The sequence below is a fragment of the Schistocerca gregaria genome, chromosome 2, assembly GCF_023897955.1.
Source record: "Schistocerca gregaria isolate iqSchGreg1 chromosome 2, iqSchGreg1.2, whole genome shotgun sequence".
NCBI classification, from domain to species: domain Eukaryota; kingdom Metazoa; phylum Arthropoda; class Insecta; order Orthoptera; family Acrididae; genus Schistocerca; species Schistocerca gregaria.
The window spans coordinates 567,492,195-567,509,048 of NC_064921.1; the positions used below are offsets into that span (position 1 = coordinate 567,492,195).

Consider the following 16,854-nt stretch of genomic DNA (forward strand, 5'->3'; position numbering starts at 1 on the left):
CATAAGAGATCGTCACTACGTCAGATGTCATAGTAATTATTTAGGTTCCTGGACGCTATGTAGAATTATCCTTACGTGGAAAAATAACATATACAGGCTGTCCCATTTATCTTGACCACCCTAATTAACTGTTTGTCCAGATGCAAATTACAAAATGTTTCAGCTAATGTTCTTTAGCCGTCAGGGGGACATCAATCAGCACGATTGTTTCGTTGTACTTTTGTTTTTTTACAAATGTATGAACAGTGGTATGACTCTTTTTAATGGCCCCGTATTTTGTATTCGGTAATTCATTTCCTCTCCTAAAGATCTATTTAAAAACGTATGACGGTGTACCATTCACTTCAACATAACCTTATTAATTACATAACACAACACTGACTTTGAGCCCGGTATCACTAATTCGTCCACTTGCTGGAGTTGTCAGAAAACAAATGAAAACCAAGTAAAAACATAACACAAAATTGGCTTTGACTCCCCTGTACCATTGCCCAGGAATAGAACATTGAAAGGTGCACTCGTTGGATACAAGAATTATTTACAGCTTCCAGTGTTGCCTGCTGAAGAGAATTACAAGCAAGCACGATATGTTCTTGCATGTCCTCTGGAGTTGTTGGAATATCGCGATAGACAACGTCTTTAATGCATCCCCAAAGAAAAAAGTCCAGAGGACTTAAATTAGGAGACCTGGTAGGCCAAGTAACTGTTCGTCCTGGACCAATCCATCTAGCTGGATACCTCTGATTCAGAAAACGACGTGCATGCAAGACACTATGTGCTGCATATCTATCGTGTTGATACCACATATTTCTCTGACTCGTGATGACTGAGTGTTGTGTGATGTCCTTAGGTTACTTAGGTTTAAGTAGTTCTAAGTTCTAGGGGACTGATGACCATAGATGTTAAGTCCCATAGTGCTCAGAGCTATTTGAGCCATTTCATACCACATACGCTTCTGGTTTTTAGCGGCATTTCATCCAGAAGAGGGGGAAGAATTCGTCTGAGGAAGTTGGCATACTTTTCTGCGTTTAGACTACCTTGATGAAATAAGGACCAATAATTGTAGTACCAACCATCCCACACCAGACGTTAACTCTCCATCGATGCTGATGTTCCACCGGTCTAAGCCATCTTGGGTTGTCTCTGGACCTATAATGCATGTTCCTTGTACTTACCTGTCCTTTGTTTGAGAAGGAACTTTCATCGGTAAATAGATCAATGGGGACGAATTTCAGGTTTACGAGGATTTGCTGCTGTGCCCACTGAGAAAACTGTATATAATTCTGGAAATCATTCCCATGCAATTCTTGATGTAGGTGTACATGATAAGGATGGAACCGGTGATGTGTAAGAATACGATGCACACAGGATTTAGGAATGCCAATCTCGTGTTCAAGCTGCCATGAGCTCACAAGTGGATTCATAGCAACGGAAGTGAGAACAGTAACTTCGGCAGCTTCGTCAGTGCGAGTGCTACGACGATTGCGTTGTCGTGGGCTGAAACTTATCGTTTCTTGAAGCGTCGCAACATGACGAGAAAATAACCGCCGGGAAGGTGGGTTCTTGTCAGGATATCGCTCTCTGTACAGTTCCGCTGCCTGCGTAGCATTTCGCCTACGTTTAACAACAATAAATGAAACGTTATGTCGATGCAGTTTGTAGGAAGGACAGCTTGTACTGTATGCCTACTCTACTCAACAGAATTTTATAGGATTAAAGTACTGTACTAAATGTACAAGTACATAAAACAAACAGTATTGCCATTACTATTCTAACTTACACTCCGCAGGCCGGTATGGCCGAGAGGTTCAAGGCCCTTCAGTCTGGAACCGAGAGACCTCCACGGTCGCAGGTTCGAATCCTGCCTCGGGCATGGATGTGTGTGATGTCCTTAGGTTGGTTAAGTTTAAGTAGTTCTAAGTTCTAGAGGACTGGTGACCTCAGATGTTGAGTCCCATAGTGCTCAGAGCCATTTTTTAAACTAGCATACCCCAGAAATGAGTAGCATTTCTATCTTCTCTTCGTTGGCGTACACTCTACTCACGCAACTCTTCAACCGACGATGGTTGACTGAATGACGGATGTGCATTCTACATATGTTTACATTTGTCCTCTGTCAACGTCAGCACGTGTTCCATTACCCCGAGTACGTGTACTAAGCGCTGGGAGCGTCAACGTTAATGTATAACGTTATGTTTAAGTGATTGGTACACCGTCATACGTTTTTAAATAGAGGAAATGAATTACCGAATAAAAAATACGGGGCCATTAAAAAGAGTCATGCCACTGTTCACACATTTGTAAAAAAAAAAAAAAAAAAAATACAACGAAGACAATCATGCTGATTAATGTCCCCCTGACGGCTAAAGAACATTAGCTTGAAACATTTTGTAATTTGCATCTGGACTCAAAGTTATTTAGGATAAATGGGACACCCTGTATAATGCTGACAATGTTTGTATTACTGTTTATACGGCGAAAGAGTTGACGGTTATAATCAACATTCTTGGATACTGGTATACGCAAATTTCTTTCTTACTGTATTCGGCAATTTTCAAGAACACATTCGTCGATAAAGATACAACAATGGAAGAGATGTGAAAAATTTCTTAAATGTACTAGACGAAATTGAAAAACCCGCGTTGATTTAGACAGTGCTATGTTAATCAAGAGGCTCAGATTTTTACGTTGTCCAACTATCAATAGAAAAACATTATTTATAACCGCTGCCCCATAGAGCTCACAAATTAACAAAAGAAACGGATAAAACTATCCCATGACGAGAAACGACTGCATGAAAATAGAAGAGGAACGTGTGACACTATGAGTCACTGTACATGATGCGTCAGTTTCACGAAAGTTGATGGCTTCACACAGAAAACTATGTTAAACCAACTTCCACACAGAAAATTAAAAAGAAATTCACAGCTTCCGTTCCTCTCACATGCGAACCCTCATACAAAAAAGAAAAAAAAAGTCAGACCACCGAGCGTTAACATTGCCTTCACAACACAGTAATACACACACCGAGACACGATGTTAACACACATGCAGATAAACACTCACAATATGGCTTTTATAAAATAGTATTTAGTACCCGCAAAGCCCTCTACGTACCTCAAGTAAGAAATGCAACAATCGTACAAAATGTCAACCAGACTAATAACTATAATATATCAGTAGCAGCCACCCACATGGAAAGCACAGGCCACCCCTTCCATGACACTGCGCATTATTTTCTTATATTACATAAAATGTGCAAGTGACACCAAATGGACTTTAAGAAGAACGTGGTCACTGAAGGTACAAAAAAAAAAATGGCTCTTAGCACTATGGGACTCAACTGCTGAGGTCATAAGTCCCCTAGAACTTAGAACTACTAAAACCTAACTAACCTAAGGACATCACACACAACCATGCCCGAGGCAGGATTCGAACCTGCGACCGTAGCGGTCACGCGGTTCCAGACTGTAGCGCCTAGAACCGCTCGGCCTTTGAAGGTACAGTACATGAAGATACGTTACTAAATGATACACTTGAATTCAATAATACTAACATCTTTAAAAACTGCTCATAGGTTGAAAGTCTATTTCACTTAAAAAATTTGTCTTTTCCACTAATCACCTAATATTTGCCATGACGTAAATATATCTACCATATATCAGTGTTTCATCTTCGCGGTATACTACAGTTTCAGCAACAGAAACTAGCCTTTAAGAGGCTTTGGACTGATGTAAACACATAACAGTAGAAGCATTACAAGTTGCAGTGTACTGTTCTCTGTGTGCCAGACAACGACATTGCCAGCAAAAATGTAAGTAAATGCACTAAAAAAATGGCTAATCATTCTCATCACATAATATACATACCATAACTTATCTATATCTTCCTGAGCAAGTATCTTTTTCCATACGTAACCTCACTGACAAACGCAACAAAGGAAACTAATTTCACTTTATATTAACTACAATGTAAAAGTAACAGTAAATGCAGTTGATAATCACAGCATGCTACCGAAACGCTTGTGCTAATAAAAAGTAGTAATGGTTGACTGTTTCTGCAGATATTACTTCATAGACATCTTACACTACAGTCGCAGCTGTCCGCAGCTCATGGTCGTGCGGTAGCGTTCTCGCTTCCCGTGCGCGGGTTCCCGGGTTCGATTCCTGGCGAGGTCCGGGATTTCCACTGCCTCGTGATGACTGGGTGTTGTCTGATGTCCTTAGCTTAGTTAGGTTTAAGTAATTCTAAGTTCTAGAGGACTGGTGACCATAGATATTAAGTCCCATAGTGCTCAGAGCCATTTGAACCAACAGTCGCAGCTCTCAAATAACATCCAGATAACATGGGCAAATTTAAATAAAACTACAAAAGCCAAAGTTGTAATATTCGGGACAAAACACGTGTGCCCCACACAATCGCGACACTGACGTGACCAAGCTTAGTTTTATAACCTCGTGTGAGCGAGCCTCGAGGATGTTTTCCACCAGAGTCCTGGCGGGCACCTTCATCAACGAGTCGAGGAGCTGCTGCGAGCTGTTAGCCGGCAGTTTCAAAAAACTGGCCAGCCGGAAGCTCCTTTCCCTGGAAGGGATGACCAGGCTTAGCGGCGTGAAGGCTCCGCTCTGGAGAATGGCCCGGTGAAACAGCCCTGTAACATCAGTCAACACCATCTCAGGAGACAGGCCCATTAACCGACATCTGGATCACAGTAAGAAAGTACTACATGTTGCAAACTGCAGCTTCGTTTATTAAGGTGATGGTTATCCAACATTTCCTCGTTCTTTAGACACCCCAATAACGTATTTAACAGGAAAATAAATTTTTTTCTTAATATGTTATAAAAGTGTAGGTACGATATAAATTATACAGTATAATCATGTAACATATAACTATAATATTACCGTAATACAAAACTTTACACTGTTGACACAAAAGTTGTGGGACTGATATGCATTTATACAGATGGTGGTAGTGACGCGTTCACAAGGTATAAATGGGTACTGCATTGGCAGAGGGTCATTTGTACTCGGGTGATTCAAGTAAAAACATTAGCCGGCCGTTGTGACCGAGCGGTTCTAGGCACTACAGTCCGGAACCGCGCTGCTGCTACGGTCGCAGGTTCGAATCCTGCCTCGGGCATGGATGTGTGTTCTGTCCTTATGTTAGTTAGGTTTAAGTAGTTCTAAGTCTAGGGGACCGATGATCTCAGATGTTAAGTCCATAGTGCTCAGAGCCTTTTGAAACATTCGTAAAAAGATTTCCGACCTGATTGTGGCGGCACAACGGGAATTTATAGACTGTTGATATGGAATGGCAGGTCGAGCTACACACCTGGGATATTCCATTCTGGAAATTATTAGGAAATTAAGTATTCCGAGATCCGCAACGTTAACACTGTACCGAGAATATGAAATTTCAGACATGACTTCTCATCACGGCCAATGCAGTGGCCGACGTACTTCACTCAACGGGCGAGAGCAGCGGCGTTTCCATAGAGATATCAGTGCTAACAGATGAACAGCACTGCGTGAAATAATCTCAGAAAATGTGCGACGTGCGACTAGCGTATCCGTTTGGACATTCGTCGAAATTTGGCGTTGATGGCGTTTGGCAGCAGATGACAGATGCTAACAGCATGGCAGCGCTTCTACTGGCCTCGTGACCATATCGGTTGGATCCTAGACGACTGGTCAGATGAGTTCCAATTTCAGTCTGTAAGATCTTATAGCGGGGTTCCCAAATTTTCTTCTAAATTCTTCTGTATATTATTCTTGTGAGCAACTTGGATACATTAGCTGTTAAGCTGTTAGTACGATATTTCTCGCACTTGTCAGCTCTTGCAGTCTTCGGAATTGCGTTGATGATATTTTTCCGAAAGTCATAAGGTATATCCTGCGACTCATATATTCCACACACCAACGTGAATAGTCGGTTTCTTGCCACTTCCTCCCATTGACCTCAGAAATCCTTGTGGGATGTTATCAATCCCTTCTGCCTTATATGATCTTAAGACGTACAGAATTCTTTTAAATTCTGATTCTGGATACCCTGTCTCTTCTATATCGACACTTGCCTCTTCTTCTATAACACCAGACAAGTGTTCTCTGTAATAGGCCTCCAATGTACTCTTTCCATCTATATGCTGTTTCCTCTGCATTTTCAGTGGAATTCCCATTGCTCTCTTAATGTTACTACCCTTGCTTTTATAAAAATTTCACCGAATGTTGTTTTGAATTTCCTATAAGCTGCCTCAGTCCTTCCGAAAATCATTTCTTTTATGATTTCTTCACATTTATCATGTAGTCATTTCATCTTCTCTGCACTTCCTACTTATATCAGCCCTCAGTGACTTTTATGATTCTTGAACAGAATATTCGCTATTACTAGCAGAAATTTATTGTAGAACTCAATTAGTCTGTCTCTTCTCTGGATCCTAGTACCTAGCCCATATTCTCCCGTAACTCTTTCTTCCGCTCCTTCTCCTACAACTGCATTCTAGCCCCCAAGACTGATAGATTTTCATCTCCCTTTGCGTACTAAACTATCCGTTCAATACTCTCATGTACTTTCTCTATCGCTTCATATTCATCTTGCGGCGTCGACAGGTATGCCTGACCTATCGTTGCCGTTGTTGATTTGTTGTCGATTCTTAGGAGAACAACTGAATCACTAAACGTCTCTGTATGTCTATCTTTTTAGAAGTGCTTGCGGGACTCTTCTGCTCGATACAGAATGTCGAACTAAACACCTTTCAGACGTCTAGTTTCCAAACTGTTAGCCAAACGTTTGGAAGGCTGACGGCTGAAAGGTGTTTAACTTATCATCCCCTGTCACTGAACTATGCTCAGTAACTCATTCTCTTTCCTATCTTCCTATTCATGACGAATCCGTTATACTGATTTCTACTGTTGTTGTCTATACTCATCAGACCAGAAATCCTTCTCCTCTTTCCAGTTCACTTCACTGACCCCCAGCTATAACTAAACTGAGCATTCGCATTTTACTTTTCACAATTTCTAGGTTCCCTATCACGTCCAAGCTTCTGACATTCCAAGCACCGAATCGTTATCCTTTGGTTGATTACTCAGTATTTTCTCATGGTCACCTCCCCCACGGCAGTCCCCTCCCAGAGATCCGAATGAGGGCTAATCCAGAGCATTTTGTCAATGGAGAGATCATCATGAATCTTTTTCAATTACAGGCCACATGTCTTATAGATACTCATAATTAGTCTTTAATGCCTTGGCTTCTGTTGACTTCTGCAGTCGCATGTCACTGATCATTGCTGATTCTTCCACCTTTAGTGGCATCTCTGTCTGCTCCTCCGCTATCTTTGACAAGGCTGTTGGCGAAGTGAGGTGAGGTTGACCTCTTATGATGTAAATCTCTGGCTGCCGTTGCTGATTATTTTTATCCAAAATGCTAATGCTGGCAGAGTGAGAACCCGAAACTGGAGATATTCTACGTACTACTCAAAGACGCTACCCCTATGCCATTGGTGCACGATCGCTTGGGATAACAGACGGTTCAAAACAACACGTAGAACACAATGTCATGGAACATTAATATTGTGTACTTCACTTTCCAGTATCACTAGTCGGCCAGTCGACTCCTAACATTATGAATTTGACGCCATTATCTTTTTTCGGATTAATTTTACATGTTGAAGAGTTGTAGTGTGGTTGTGCGCCACAATAGCTGTATGGTCAGCGTGACGGACTGCCGTCCTTAGGGGCACCGGGTTCGATTCTCGGCTGGGTGGGGGATTTTCTCCGCTCATGGACTGAGTGTAGTGTTGTCTTCATCCTCACTTCATCCCCATCCGGCGCGCAGGTCGCCCAGTGTGGCGTCGAATGTAATAAGACCTGCACCAAGGCGATCGGACCTGCCCCGTTAGGGGCCTCCCAGCCAGTTGTGCCAAAGGCTCGTTTCCATAGTGTGATTCACACAATGGACATTTTATCCAAAGCCGCATGTCGTAAATGAAGCAAATTTCGTTGAAATTTCTCCAAGCGTCCCAGAACTACACTCACGGAAATAAACAACAAAACCAAGAAGGACCTGTACGACATAAACGAAAGTTCGTAGGCGTGGTTCTACACTTTGAAAGATGATGTCTACTCAAATTTCGCGCCAGGAGCATAAAGGTGTCGCCAGTTGCACCATTATGATTATAAAAATCAGTTTTGCTTTAAATACCCGCTGCAACGGTCGTGATTGTCAGTTACCTTTGTGATTGGACATGGCGGAATGATGTTAGTCGAGAATGCCTTTGAGGTGACAAAGACGCCATTATCAACACCTCACAGATTTTGAACGAGGTCGTGTAATAGGTTCAAATGGCTCTGAGCACTATGGGACTTAACATCTGTGGTCATCGGTCCCCTAGAACTTAGAACTACTTGAACCTAACTAACCTAAGGACAACACACACAGCCATGCCCAGGCAGGATTCGAACCTGCGACCGTAGCGGTCACGCGGTTCCAGACTGAAGCGCCTAGAACCGCACGGCCACACAGGCCGGCAGTGTAATAGGCCTGTGAGAAATTAGATGTGCCTATAGAGGTACTGCTGATTGACTTGGCAGGAATGTAGCCACTGCATATGAGAATGTATGGTCGCAAGAAGACCGGGTTATAAATGACTACGTGACACAACCGAGAGGGGAGACCGCCGTATTTGGCGTATGATTCCACCACACTGTACTGCATCTGCAACAGCAGTTAGCACCAAAGTGACACAACGACTGTTACAAATCGGTTACTTTAAGGGTAGGTTGGTTGTTTGGTTTGTGGAGGTTGAAGGGACTTCAAGGGTAGATCCGACGCCCTATAGAGTGCATTCCGCTGACGCCAAACCAATGCTATTTTCGACTTCAGATGTGTCCAGCGACAGCTCAATCGAGGGTAGGCTGTAAGTCTATGATGTTTTCTCATGAACTCTGGTTCTGCCTCGCTGCCGATGACGGGTGTGTGTTCGAAAGAAGGAGACCAGTTGAGGGCCTCTGCAGTCAACTAATTACTAGGAGCTATCAGTGATAATATACAATTCTAAAAGCCCACTCCATCACATCACTCCTTAAAGATAGGAACAACTCAGCCCTAACACAAAGTCAGAATTCACATGGCGCGCGGAGTCACGGATTGCGCGGCCCCTGAACAAAGGTCCCGAGTTCGAGTCTCGGTCGGGCACACAGTTTTAATCTGCCAGGAAGTTTCATATCAGCGCACACTCCGCTGCAGAGTGAAAATCTCATTCTGGAAACATCCCCCAGGCTGTGGCTAAGCCATGTCTCCGCTATATCCTTTCTTTCAGGAGTGCTAGTTCTGCAAGGTTCGCATAAGAGCTTCTGTAAAGTTTGGAAGGTAGGAGACGAGATACTGGCAGAAGTAAAGCTGTGAGTACCAGGCGTGAATCGTGCTTCGGTAGATCAGATGGTAGAGCACTTGCCCGCGGAAGGCAAAGGTCCCGAGTTCGAGTCTCGGTCGGGCACACAGTTTTAATCTGCCAGAAAGTTTAATATCAGCGCACACTCCGCTACAGAGTGAAAATCTCATTCTGAATAACTTATTTATTCAACAATCATCATTAACTACGAATCTTAAAACGTTAAGCACCACCGGCATCTATACACACGTCAGCTACGCTGGGGAGATCTGTGAACTGAGCTCCTAGAAAACTACCAAAAACTGCTTTAACATCCAGGCATTTCTACCAGAAAATGTGTATCGACGTTAAGTGAAATTTTTACTTGACATTCTGCTTATAACACTCTTCTGTCTCGTACTTCTGGAAGTACCAGATAATTCCCCTCCTATCCCCCCACACCCATTTCCATCTAGGCGCCCATACATGTACATGCCTGATTGTAAACTAAGGGCATTAGGGGTGTCTGACCCCTACAGCATTCCTTTCTTTTCAGATAGTAGCCCCCCGATGAACCATGGATCTTGCCCTCGGCGTTGTAACCTGTGTGCCTAAGCTGTACATATAGCCGTACAGTAGGTGCAACCACATAGGAGGGATATCTACTGAGAGGACAGACAAACGTGTGGTTCATGAAAATGGGTAACAGACTTTTCAGTAGTTGCAGGGGAAACAATCTGGATGATATACTGATCTGGTCTTGTCACATCAACCAAAAACGTCCTGGTGTGCTGGTCCTGCGAACGGTAGAAAGCAAGGAGAAATTACAGCAGTAATTTTGCCAAAGGACATGCTGCTTTACTGTATGGTTACAGTAGTAAAATATTCCAAAGGTGAAATAGTCCCCGATTCGGATCTACGGGCGGGCATTAATCAAGAGGATGTCAGCCAACTTTGATTCCATCAGGAACAGTGGTGCACAGCGACTTTAAGGAAGGAGAGGCAGACAGCAATCAGTCGCTGTCTCATTAGTTTTTATTAACTAATGGTACTGCGACTGACTGCTGTGTGCTTCTCCTTCCAAGAAGACGTCGTCATCTGGTGAAACAAAACTGGCATTCTACGGGTCAGAGTGTGGAATGTTATTACCCTCAATTATGCAGGTGAGTTAGAAAATTAGAAAAGGGAAATGGGTGGGTTGAAGTAAGATATAGTAAGCGTTAGTGAAGCTCGGTGACTGGAGGAACAAGACTTCTGGTCAGGGGAATGAAGGGTTATATGCAGTAAGTCAGATTAGGATAATGTAGGATTGGGTTTAAGAATGAATAAGAAAATAGGAATGCGGGTAAGCTACTATGAACAGCATAATGAACGCATTGTCGTAGTCACGATAGACCGAAGTCTATACGTATCTTATACAGATAATTAAGAGAGACAAAACTTTAAATGTGTAGGGGGACTTGAATTCTATAGCAGGAAAAGGAAGAGAAGGAAAGGTATTTGGAGGATATGCACTCGGGGAAAGGAATGAAAGAGGAACCACCGGCTAGAATTTTACACAAACGTTTGTATAAACATCGGTAACACATGGTTTAAGAATCACGAAAGAAGACTGTATCTGTGGAAAAGATCTAGAGACACCGGAGATATTCAAATTGAATGTGTAATGGTAAGACAGAGGTATCCGAACCAGATTTTAAAATGTAAGACGTTTCCGGGGCCATACGTGGACTTTGACCACAATTTATTAGTTATGAACTGTATAATATAACTAAAGAAATTGTAAAAAGGTAGAAAATTGGACTTACATAAGTTGAAAGAACCAGAGATTGTTGCGAGTTTCAGAGTGAGCAATGGACAACGGTTGACTAGGACAGGCAAAGGAGTGTAGTAGGACACGTTCTAAGACATCAAGGTGTTACCGATTTTGTACTTTAAGGTAGTGTGATGGGTAAAAAATCTTAAAGGGAACTAAGAGGTGAATACAGCAAGTAGATTCAGGAAGGTGTAGGTTACAGTAGTTATGGGAGATGAAGAGGCTTGTACAGGATAGAATTGCATGGAGAGCTGCATCGAACCAGTCTTTGTACTGAAGACCTCAATAACAAGAAGTCGCGTTACATCTCCTCCCTAAAAATATGGAGACAGTGTAGGAGTCCTAAGAACAAAAAGTATTAGATACGATATGTTGCGAACATTTTCCTCAATCACTTTCGCGTCGAGTATCAGCATCACACTACAACTGATGCAAAATGTGCGCTGCCTAGAAACGGAGTGTTATTCTCAGCGCTGGGTGAGTCCATCGTTCTTTTCTGAAGGGCCAGACAGCTATCTTAGTCTGCTGTCACTTCCTGAGCTGTGCGCTTCGTCGTTTGTTAACGAAACTTTCTCTCCATCCTTTGTCTTCACTGCGAGAAAAGGAATGTGTGCACACTGGCTACACAGTAGCCTGTCTCATAATATTTTAAATGAACTATTTGGTGCAAATATTTATTTCTCTCTGATCTCATAGCCCCATTTGTCAACTTCATGATGAACTGCCCATAATTACTTAATGGTAATAGTTATTGTGAATATTCTATTTTAAGTAAAATACTGCACGAAACTGGAATATTTTGCAATGAAAAAAAGGAATCGATATGATTTCCCTTTTAGTGAATGTTAGGTCATACATTGGTGCAACAAAATGTAGATAACATATTGAATTTTTCTTTAAAACTGAGATGAGATCTATATCTACTGTAGCCTCAATTGAATGGACTATATGTAGTGTACTCAATTTCGATCGCGAGTGGAGACGACAGTTTGAAATTTTAATATTATCCGTTATATCTCATAAACTGTTCGGTATATCGAAATGAGGTTTTGTCAGGTGACAGCATACAATAAAGAGAGTGTTTTTCCATATATTTAACATGCGGAACTTGCTTATCCAGAGGGATAAAGAAGTAACTACAGATATGATCAGAGAAATTATCTAATTATGTAAGGGACCTCGATTGCTGGTGCAATGAGGACGGGTTCGTAATAATGCGATTGATACAATCAGATTTTTTATACCGAGCATAATCGTTTCATAAGGCACTGACATTATGTATCCTCAACTGATTGTTTAATGACAAAATTGCTTTCACGAATTGTCGCAATTGGAGCTGCATTAGCATGTTAGTGAGATAAGACTGTATAAAACCACCTATGATTTTGCTGTGGACTCTAATTTTAAAATGGAAACTACAGAAAGAATTAACGTTCTAAAGCCAGGTGAAAGTACAGTGAAGCGCCAGAGTAACTAGTATAGGCATGCGTTTTCAACTATAGAGATATGTAAACAGAAAGAATACGGCACTGCGGTGGGAAACGACTATATAAGACATGGAACGTGGTGTTATATCGGCGCTGGAGAGATGGAACACAGCATCTCCGAGGTAACGATGATGTTGGGATTTTTCCATACGACCATTTCACGAGTGTACCGTGAATATCAGGAACCCGGCAAAACATGGAATCTCCGACATCACCGCGGCCGGAGAAAGATCCTGGAAGAACAGTACCAAACGACGACTGAAGAGAATCCTTCAACGTGGCAGAAGTACAACGCTTCCGCAAGTTGCTGCAGGTTTCAATGCTGGGCCATAAACAAGTGTTACCTTGTGAACCATTCAACGAAACATCATCGATATGGGATTTTGGAGCTCAAGGCCCACTCGTGTATTCTTGATGACTGCACGGCACAAAGCTTTGCACCTCGCCTTGGCCCGTGAATACCGATGTTCGACTGTGGATGACTAGAAACATGTTGCCTGGTCGGACGAATCTAGTTTCCAATAGTATAGAGGTGATGGGCGTGTACGGAGACAACCTCAAAAATCCATGGACCCTGTATGTCAGCAGATGACTGTTCGAGCTGGCGGAGGCTCTATAATGGTGATGGGCGAGTGAAGTAGGAGTGATATGAGTCCACCGATACGTCTAGATACGACTCTGACAGGTAATACGTACGTGAAAGTCCTGTCTGATCACCAACAACCATTTGTGTCCACTTGTGCTTTCCGACGAACTTGAGAAATTCCAGCAGAGCAATGAACTACCCCACACGTCCAAAACTGCTACGGAGTGGCTTCTGGGTTGAAACAGTTCCGCTTCCCACCAAGCTCCCCTGACATGAACATTAATGAACATATCTGGGATGCCTTGCAACCTGCTGTTCAGAAGAGGTCTCCACGCTTACAAATTTATAGAAAACCCTGCAGGATTCATGGTGTCAATTCCCTCCAGCTATACTTCAGACTTCGAGTCCACGCCACGTCGTGTTGCGGCAATTCTGCGTTCTCGCGGGGCTCCTAAACAATACTAGAAAGGTGTTTCTTTGGCTCTTCAGCATAAATTGCTCCTTCTGTTGCACTTTTAACCCATTATATTTTTAATAAACGGTTGACTTGTTGAACTATTGGTCATTCTAGCTTAACCTGTTAGTATGATCGTTTGCAGACTCACCTCCTGTACCTTAGAAACTCTACAAAACAGGCGTCTTTCTGAAGGCTTAAACTGTAGACCTAATCTGTACTACAGCGCTGCCCTGTCACCAAAGATGTCCCCACAGCCGTCCTCTGTGGCCGAGCGGTTCTAGGCGCTTCAGTTAGGAACCGCGCGACCGCTATGGTCGCCGGTTCTAACCCTGCCTCGGGCATGGATGTGTGTGATGTCCTTAGGTTAGTTAGGTTGGAGTAGTTCTGCCTAGGGGACTGATGACCTCAGATGTTAAGTCCCATAGTGCTTAGAGCCATTTGAACCATCTGAACCATTGCCCCCACAAGCATCGTTGTCATCTCTCCCACCACGCTGCTTGAGCAACTAAAGTGATATCGTATGCACCCTACCTTTTGTCATTGGAGAGAAGAGGTGCAAATGGCAACAGGCACCGCCAGCGCTTTCGCCAAAGATGGTGACGTTGTCGGGATCTCCGGCGAACGCGGCGATGTTGCGGCGCACCCAGCGCAGCGCCGCCACCTGGTCCTTGAGGCCGAGGTTGCCGGGCAGCACAGAGTCCTGCGTGCTGAGGAAGCCCAGGACGCCCAGCCGGTAGTTGACGGTGACGACCACCACGCCGTGCGGCAGCAGGTGGTCCGGCCCGAAACGGTCTGCGTTGCCGGAGCCCGAAGTGAAGCTGCCGCCGTGGATCCACACCATCACCGGCATGAGCTCGCCGTCCGCGTTTTCTGGAAGCTGAGGGCGCCTGTGTGGAGCATATAAACTGTCGACCTTTCCGAACAGAATGAATCGTTCGTTAAAAAAAAAAAAAATATTAGCGAACCACTCCCCTCCGGTGATTATCAAACTATTTCTCCCACATTTGAGACCACCTACTTTCTGTAAAGTGAAAAATCTTATGAAATGACTGAAAAAATAGCCATGCATTTTCCATTGTCTCCAGCAACTACTAATACCTTTACGGAGCATTTCGCAGACTTCGTCTTGATCCACCTTGCTTTTTTCGCTATTTTGACGACACGCTCATGATCTGGCCACATAGGTCGAAGCTCTACCCCTTTTCTTTGATCAAATGAATAGTATGTACCTTAATATCAAGTTCATCGCTGAAATGGAGAAAGAAATTAGCCATTTCAGATGTTGTACTTCAACGACAATCGGACGCTTGGCTAGGGCATACTGTTTACCGTAAATCAAACATATACTGACCCTTACTTCAGTGCAAAAAACGTTCACCATCCAGCCCATTAGAAAGGTGAAAACAGTATTTTAGTGCCATCAACAGCATAATTGTACGTTTATTCCTATTGGTTTCGATTAGAATCATCTTTCCGGAGAAAGACAGTGTACATCGGTGGATCAAACATACATTTTCGTCATATATGAGCCATCCAAATCTAGAACATATACAATTGTCACAACAATCAGTTTTAATATAGACCATAAAACGCTTGGCGCATTGGCGCAATTACAGTTATGCACACTTGGTGATAACTCCACATTCAATAATGTAAGTGTGCAGTTACCATCAAGTGACATCGAGTGACATTGTACTGAGTGCACTATCCGAAAATTACCTCGAGCAATTAAACAGAGAACCGACTCGTGGTGAGAACATATTGGACCTACTGATAACAAACAGACCCCAACTTTACGACTCGGTAAGCGCAGAGCAGGGAATCAGTGATCATAAGGCCGTTGCAGCATCCCTGAATATGGAAGTAAATAGAAATATAAAAAAAGGGAGGAAGGCTTATGTGTTTAGCAAGAGTAACAGGAAGCAGATTTCAGACTACCTAACAGATCAAAACGAAAATTTGTGTTCCGACACCGACAATGTTGAATGTTTATGAAAAAAGTTCAAGGCAGTCGTAAATTGCGTATTAGACAGTACGTGCACAGTAAAGCTGTGAGGGACGGGAAAAACCCACCGTGGTTCAACTACGAAGTTAGTAAATTACTGCGAAAGCAAAGGGAGCTTCACTGCAAATTTAAACGCAGCCAAAACCTCTCAGACAAACAGAAGCTAAACGATGTCAAAATCAGCATAAGAAGGGCTATGCGTAAAGCGTTCAGTGAATTGGAAAGTATAATTCTAGCCTATGTACCGACTTGACAGAAAATCCTAGGAAGTTCTTGTCTTACGTTAAATCAGTAAGTGGATCGAAACAGCATATCCAGACACTCTGGGGTGATAATGGCATTGAAACAGAGGATGACACACATGAAGCTGAAACACAACACCTTTTTCCAAAGCTGTGTCACAGGGGAAAACCGCATTGCAGTTCCTTCTGTAAATCCTCGGAGAAACGAAAAAATGGCTGACATCGAAATAAGTATCCAAGGAATAGAAATCACTAAACAGAGGAACGTCCACTGGACCTGAAGGGATACCAATTCGATTCTACACAGAGTACGCGAAAGAACTTGCCCCCTCTCATAACAGCCGTGTACCGAAAGTCTCTAGAGGAACGGAAGGTTCCAAATGATTGGAAAAGAGCACAGGTAGCCCCAGTCTCCAAAAAGGCTCGTCGAGCAGATGCGCAAAACTATAGGCATATATCTCTGACATCGATCTGTTGTAGAATTTTAGAACACGTTTTTTGTTCGCGTATCACTTCATTTCTGGAAACCCAGAATCTACTCTGTAGGAACCAACATGGATTCCGGAAACAGCGATCGTGTGAGACCCAACTCGCTTTATTTGTTCATGAGACTCAGAAATTGTGAGATACAGGCTCCCAGGTAGATGCCATTTTCCTGGACTTCCGGAAGGCGTTCGACACAGTTCCGCTCTGTCGCCTGATAAACAAAGTAAGAGCCTACGGAATATCAGACCAGCTGTGTGGCTGGATTGAAGAGATTTTAGCAAACAGAAAACAGCATGTTGTTCTCAATGGAGAGGCGTCTACAGACGTTAAAGTAACCTCTGGCGAGCCACAATGGAGTGCTTTTCACAATATATTTATAAATGACCTTGTAGATGGTGTCGGAAG

General features: G+C 43.1%; 1 protein-coding gene across 1 annotated transcript in view; it reads right to left on the minus strand.

Annotated features, from left to right (window-relative positions):
- The window catches only part of LOC126332724 (esterase FE4-like), a 70,380-nt gene that overhangs the window by 43,294 nt on the left and 10,232 nt on the right, over window positions 1–16,854 (minus strand). The window contains exons 3-4 of the mRNA XM_049996630.1: window positions 14,248–14,593; window positions 4,455–4,651 (exon numbers count right to left, since the gene is read on the minus strand). Of these exons, the coding sequence (XP_049852587.1) occupies window positions 4,455–4,651; window positions 14,248–14,593 (543 nt within the window). The remainder of the gene's footprint in view (window positions 1–4,454; window positions 4,652–14,247; window positions 14,594–16,854) is intronic.